This window comes from Aplysia californica, unplaced genomic scaffold (assembly GCF_000002075.1).
Source record: "Aplysia californica isolate F4 #8 unplaced genomic scaffold, AplCal3.0 scaffold00059, whole genome shotgun sequence".
Lineage (NCBI taxonomy): Eukaryota > Metazoa > Mollusca > Gastropoda > Aplysiida > Aplysiidae > Aplysia > Aplysia californica.
Genome location: NW_004797329.1, coordinates 297,801 through 305,147, shown reverse-complemented (window position 1 = coordinate 305,147; position 7,347 = coordinate 297,801). Strand labels below are relative to the sequence as shown.

The 7,347-nt window shown below is 37.6% G+C and overlaps 1 protein-coding gene across 1 annotated transcript in view; it reads left to right on the top strand.

Annotated features, from left to right (window-relative positions):
* Nucleotides 1-7,347, top strand: part of LOC101863004 (laminin subunit alpha-2) — a 46,549-nt gene that overhangs the window by 2,676 nt on the left and 36,526 nt on the right. The window contains exons 4-10 of the mRNA XM_013079655.2: nt 762-1,002; nt 1,529-1,669; nt 2,922-3,424; nt 3,984-4,086; nt 4,944-5,085; nt 5,373-5,568; nt 6,945-7,138. Of these exons, the coding sequence (XP_012935109.2) occupies nt 762-1,002; nt 1,529-1,669; nt 2,922-3,424; nt 3,984-4,086; nt 4,944-5,085; nt 5,373-5,568; nt 6,945-7,138 (1,520 nt within the window). The remainder of the gene's footprint in view (nt 1-761; nt 1,003-1,528; nt 1,670-2,921; nt 3,425-3,983; nt 4,087-4,943; nt 5,086-5,372; nt 5,569-6,944; nt 7,139-7,347) is intronic.

Genomic DNA, 7,347 nt, shown 5'->3' with positions numbered 1-7,347 from the left:
AAGAGGGCGCCACCAAATTTTGAGGACACTTTTTTAATTGGCTCAAAGAGAGAAATGGCCCATCTTGTCTTGTACTATCTTTGGCTAATCTCAGAAAGCAAAACTTTTCAGCAGAGAAAAAACCCCGATTGTTTTAGTCTTTTAACAAATGGGTTTTTTTGGTGTGTTTTGTCAACATTGAGAATCTTAATTTTAATGAAATATTTCTTGTGCACATGCAACTGACACTCTAGATTTAAAAAACAGTAATAAAACAATTTCAAAATTTTGGGCTCAGTACATCTAAACAGCTAACTGACGATTTGAGCGAAGAATTTTGTGGTTGGTGAGAAAACCTTGTAGAACTGTAGTTGAACTTAAAGATTTAAGATTTGTAGTAATTGAGAATGGGAAGAGAGGTGTGTTTATTGGTTTCTGGTTTCTACTGTTAACCCTAATATGTCCAAAATATTACATTACCCTTATCTTGTCAGGTCGTTTGAATTTGGTTTACTGTATCATGCCTTTTTAGTGATTGGTTGGTGGGTGCTCTGGTGTGGTTTACTCCTTCTTTCCTAACAAACATCTTTTGCCCTTATCTCTTCTCCCTTCTTTTTTGTTTTTGTTGCTCTCTTACAATACTTTTAATCTTCGGCACTTATATAATATAAACTTTTTATGTAGCAAATGCCATAAAACTCTTACTAACACACAAATTCAGTTTTTATGTCTTGGGTGTTCTGTTAATGGACTCTAAGGAAATTTATCTGATATCTTTAAAGAAGTGTACTTTCTCCCCATCACCAGCCCTGTGACTGCAATGCCTTTGGGTCCCTGAGCCTGCAGTGTAACGCCACAACTGGAGTCTGTTCATGTAGAGATGGAGCTGAGGGTGTGAAGTGTGAATTGTGCCAAGATGCATTTTATGGACTCAACAGTGTTGGTTGTATACCTTGTGGCTGCAGTGTAGCGGGAGCTGTGACGCCAGTGTGTAACAAAACCGATGGAGTGTGTGAGTGTAAAGTAAGTGTCGAGAAGACAGGTTTACTGTGTGGGTACTTAATATTCACTTTTATGACATCCTGATGGTTGGTAGTTGAAGAACAATAAGCATGTTGTAGGCCGCTGACTCTTTGAATATATAATGAAGTCCCTGCCCAAAACTGAAAAAAGTTTTGTCAGAATTGTGAAATAAGTGATCTTTATAAAATTACATGTTCCGGCCTTATATGATATGGGTTTTGATATGAAAAACAGCCATGTGCATAAAAATCAGTTTTGCAGTAGACTGAAGAATCTGCACCGACTATTCCTGAGGCCAAGTAGAAGAATGTAGAAAATAAAGACTAAAGCTGTATCGAAGTTTTGAAACTTCAGTGGCAGAGAGATGTTTTGACGAGATGCAGGATTTTTTAATAAGTGAAAAGAGAATAATATACTTTTGATATGAGTGACATATAAAAAACTGATCTAAAAATATTTTTGTGAGAAAATAAATGGAGCTCCGCTGCATGTTTTAACTCTGATTTGTTGACTTTCCTGTATATAGGCTAATGCTCAAGGAGCTAAGTGTGACTCTTGTCTTGCTGGTACATTTGATCTTGCGGAGAATAACGTCAACGGCTGCCTCGAGTGTATCTGTATGGGTATCACCACTGAATGTACTTCTGCTGGGATACTGCTCAGTCCGGCAAGTACTCTCGTTAAATAGACTCCTTTTCAGTCACGTATATACTGTATTTCCTTTCCAACTCTCTAATATTTTACTTTATCCCTCATGCAAATAGTAGGTGTTCTCTTGAAATTGTTTCATTCTTATCATTTTTAGTCTTTCTTTTATCTTAATCTTTTCATCATGAAGTCAGTAATGTGCTGACATGTCTTACTCAACTCACACTCACTCAGTGGTGGGTTGGTGGGTGCTCTGGTGTGGTTTGCTCCTTCTTTCCAATCAAACATCTATCATCCTTATCTCTCCTCCTTTTTTAGGAGGTTTGTTACACTTTTGAAATGCCTCTAATCTTCGGCACTTACATGACCTTATTGTGTTTCATGTGCCTTAAAACTATTACTAAAAGTAAACTAGAACATTTTACTCTCTAATGTTTCTCTTTATCCTTTATACAAATAGTTGGTGTTCTCATGAAATTGTTTCCTTATTATTATTTTTAGTCTTTCTTTTATCTTTATCTTTTCATTATGAAATCATTATTGTGCTGACCTTTCTTACACAACAACCCACTCTCACACTCACCCACACTCTCTTGCTTCCCTCAGCTTGTTGTGTGTCAATTTGTGCATACTGTTGTGTTATTTTGCTTCCTCTGTTTCCGATTTGTCTGTAAGTGTAATGATCATCTTCATTTGTTTCATAATATTTGCCTGGTTATATTTATTACCAGCGTCACCAAACCCAAGCTCACCTGAACTCAATTTTAGATGTCATCTAATCACATTTTGATATTGTTACCTATGTTTTGTTTTATTTAATTTAAAGGTTTTTTTGTTGCAAATTGATATCTCATTTTGTTTGGCTGTATTTTTTCCACTAAAGTGTCTATCGTAATTCAATTTGTATTACACCCCCCCATGTAAATCAAAAAGGGATTCTATTTTTCTTCACTGCAAATTTTGTATCTAGACTTATATTTCTAAATTTTACCTTTTCTATTTTTAGATACTTCAACCATTTCAACTAGACTTCAACCATTTCAACTCACAAAGTAAAACATATCGTGTTACAAACTTTCATGAAAATAATCAACCTGTCTCCCATGCACTCACATGACTTTATGCAGTTGCAAGCTCTGTAAAAAAGAAAATACGTACATGTTATTGATTAAAAGCACTTAACACATCATATCATTCTATAGATATGAAACGTGAATAAACAATTAAAAATTTGTTCTTTAACAGTATCCTGTGCTTATTCTTTTCTCTAGGAATCCTATCCCCTGGTTAGACTGAGTGATGATGTAAACCAGACCCCAACCCCATCTCTCACAATCACATTACAAGATGGTAGCCCTTTCAACATGGACATTCAGCAAGAACAAACCCCAAACCAGACTATTTCTTTGGACATTGATGTAAATGCTGGTCAGCCCAGCCTATACTGGAAAGTACCCACTGAGCTGTTGACTAATTTAGTTGATGTGTACCAGTCTTTTATGGAGTTTGGCATAACATATGTCATTGTGGATGGTCAGCCTTTCTCTGGTCTCAAGGCATTTTTAAGAACATCTTATGGGACTGTCTTAAGCCATTCCATCTCTACCTTTAATCAAGAGGAAGAAACATCTGTGGTCATTACATTTGAAGAGAGATCGTGGCTGGTAGATGGAACAGGAGCCTCTGTATCTCGAAAAGAATTCCTGAAAGCTTTGGCAGCCCCAGAGTCCTTGCTTGTTCCGGCTTCATTTGCCTCAGGGAAACACACAGCTCGGTAAGCACTCAAAAACATTGCTTGGTTTGAGCATTTTTATATGAATATTTCTTTTGAGCGTATTATGATTGCCACAGGTGGTGTCATGTTGTACTTGTGATTCATGCAATCCTTGTTTTGACTCATCACCTCAGCTTTAGAGAACTTTAATTAGTTGAGAAGTTTTCTTAGCGCTCCATACTCTTGGCTTTGTCTTGTTTTTGAGGTATATGCTATATTTGAGGTCGACCCCCTTATCTTGTCTTACTGTGTGGAAAGGGTGTTGAACCCTTACTGTGTTAGTAGTCCCCCTGCTTTTAGGCGGAATAGGAGGTTGGTGGGTTTTCTGATGAAATGTGCTTCATCTTCTTTTCAGTGATACTTTAATTCGAACCTTTTTCTGGGAGAATGTGGCTGTTATGATGCTAAATGTTATTCATTATGATGGGAAGAATCTTTTTCTTATAGAATGTGACTGTTTTGAAATGGAAGAATTTAGTCTGTGATTAGAAGAAAATCCCTTTTTGTTTGTTCTCATTGTGCTGAAGTTTGTGGCGATGTATCTTGTGTGCTCTTTCAGAATCTCCAGGCTTGTGTACAACACCGTGAGTGAGACAGGCAACCTTAGTCCTGGAGTTGAGCAATGTGTTTGTGGAGCTGAGTATGCTGGGAACTCGTGCCAGGTAAAATAACTGATGGGTCATTCATTTGCCTTTGTCACCCTGATATTGGGTATAGGCTGCTAAGATGAGCTCTCCACCTGTCTCTGTTCTGGGCAATTGTCTCCACCTCCTGCCAGCTGTGTCTCATATGCTCGAGATCTGCCTCTAGATCTGACTTTCAAGTAAATCTTGGCCTTCCTCTCTTTCTCTTCTCCTGGAGGTTCCATCTAAGGCTTTGTCTTTGCTCATTGTTGGCTGGCTTCCTAAGAGTGTGTCCAATTCATCGCCGTTTTCTTTTTTTGATCTTAGGGTCAATTGATTGTTATTTGGTTCGCCTCCATAATACTTCTTTCTGTTGGTGTCCGACTAATGGATTTTCATGATCTTCCTCAGACAACCATTGATAAAGGACTGTAATATGTTTAGGATCTGCTTTGTAAGTGAAGGGTAGAAACAAGGTAAAGTGAGTGGTTGGTGGGTGCCCTAGTGTGGTTTGCTCCTTGTCGCCTATCAAACATCACTCGCCCTTATCTTCCCTCATTTTTTGTTTTTGTTACTCTCTTGTAACACGTCTAAACTTTGGCACTGAAATGACCTAACTGTGTTGCAAGTGCCTTAAAACTTGATTGGTAAACCTATTTTCTTTAATAAAATTCTCATTCCCCAGGGCCAAGAGAGGGTGTGGCCAGGAACTAGTTTTGTCAATGAATATCCTATTAGTCATAGACAAGGAAGAAAAAATAAAAATGAGAAAAGTTACTGACACAACTACATTATGCTTTGTTGACATGTCTGGGCCATTATCCGATCTGTTTTAAGATTTATAGCCTTAGGCTGTAAGAAAACTCAGACTAGGGTTGTTGTTGTTGTTGTTTCAGATGTGTGCCCCAGGTTACAGGAGAGAAAATGTGAGCACATCGGAGTACTTTGGCGTATGTGTACCTTGTGAATGCAATGGACATTCGAATGAGTGCAACCCTGACACTGGAGTCTGTCTCAACTGCCTGGACAATACAACTGGTAAAAATCTTGTCTGCTTAGAATGCAAATCTTCATAAGCGAATTTTTGCTAAGGCTAATTTTCTACCTTTCTGGACATTTAAATATCACTGTTCCTGTATATATATCATTTGTGCCACTTGAGTGAATGTTTCAATTTATTTTATGAAGGAACTGAAATCTTCCACATTTGTTTCTGAAATGTGTTTAAAAATTTAAGGATTTATTAGTTAAGCAAATGTAGGCTAGTTTGTTTTAGCAGTTCTATACTGGCACAACTTCTCTCCAATATTTATCCCAATTTCCAGGTGATGCCTGTGAACAATGTGCTCTTGGTTTCTATGGCGACGCAACCCAAGGAACCAGCACTGACTGCTCCCCCTGCCCCTGCTATGAGCCACGAGTGGAGAACCCCTCTTGTCGCACAGAAAATCAGACAGATGGCAGCACTGCTATTGTATGTGACTTCTGTAGAGATGGATACATTGGGCCACTTTGCAACGAGTAAGGAAAAGTTATCACAATTACAAGGCTCTTTTCTTTACGTGTTGGGTGATGCACGACATAGCTTCATTCTATCTTAGGTTTCCAGCATTTGTAGAAGCTAACTGTAATGCTATTGTTTTGGGTTTTTTTTTTACATTCTTATGCTATGAGGGTTTTTTTTCGACAGATTTTATTTGCAAAGCGTAGAAATAATACGATAATAATTATCAAACTAGTCTCTTTTAGTTTTGTTTGTTCTCTTTAGCTATAGACGTAGATAGAGCCATATAGATCAATTGCTTTAAAAAAATCTTTTTGATGATAATGTTGATTTGACTAAAAATCCAATTCCTTTGGAGAGTTCATTCAAAATATTGGATATGTTTAACTGTTAATATGTCTGGTGGTTAAAGTTCTCTTTTTTCATTAACGTTCTGATCTTCTTTTTACCAGAGTCTGTGGTATAGCAGTTAAGCACTTTGCTGTTGCACACAGAAGACCCGAGCTCCACTCTCATGTAGGGAGAATATCTATTGAGTATCTCAGCCATTCTCTTGGGTCATATTATCCTTCTCAGCTCAGGTTGGCCTTGACAGGCAGAATCAAAGCCCACCTCCTAATTGATCTAAATTAATTATGTCGGTGGAGGCATTAAAAAGCTCACTCAACCCTAGGCTTACACTTCCAGGTTGTCAGCTCTCCCTTGAGATTTTCACCACTTTTTTAACAATTGAACAAAATACTAAATTTAATATATCCTATCCAAATTTGATACACATTTATTCAAACCTTTATTTGTGTGTACTAAGAATTTGAAGGCAAAATGTGACACAGTTTTTATGCAATACTTGGTGGAAAAGGTCTATATACAGAGTCAAAAAGTAATCAAAAAGCGAAGAAAGGAAGTGTGTTCAAATTGCACTTCTGGTCATAGTCTGTTTTAAACGAAAAATGGTTACTTTTCCAATTAGGCTATAGTCTGCTTCACACAAAAGTAGTGTTTTCGGTCACGAGAGCGAAATTTTTCCTACCGATACTGTCTGTGTTGCACGCGCATACTGATATTATTGGCATTAGGGCTGGGTGAGTGGAAAGTAAAAGTTGAAAAAGAGGTTTTTTAAGTCGTTTTCTTCTTGTGGTATATGGGATTGCTATAGATTTTGTAACAAAGCTTTCCTTGTTTGAAACTCGTATATGTGGGTGGTAGGCGGGTGCTCTGGTGTGGTTTGCTCCTTCTTTCCTATCAAATATTTATCTTCTATATCTGTCCTCCTTCTTTTTGTGTTTGTTACTCTCTTTCAACACCTCTACTATATTTTTCAGCACTTATACGATCTTATTGTGTTGCAAGTGCCGTAAAACTCTTACTAAAACTTACTAAAACTCATACACAGGTGTGATGCATCGTATTTTGGCAACCCAGAAGTTATCGGTGGAACATGTTCTCAGTGTGAATGTAACGGAAACGCAGATGTTTGTGATAAAGTGACAGGCGTTTGCCAGGCCTGCTCTAACAATACAGAGGGAGATCGGTGTGAACGCTGCATTGTGGACTTCTATGGAAATGCGTCGTTACAGACTTGCCAGGGTCAGTGATTTTTAATGGATACCATTAGTTTCCAATGAATTGTTTATTGCTTGTCTTATGTGTTATCTTTACAGTTTATTTTGACTGTTAGTTTCAGACTTACTTTTGGGTTAAAAAAAAATGTTCCATGCTAAAACAGATAGATTAATGTCATGTGTAATGTACAGGGGTTGGGGGGGAGGGGAAGTTTGTACATTGGTTATTGAAGG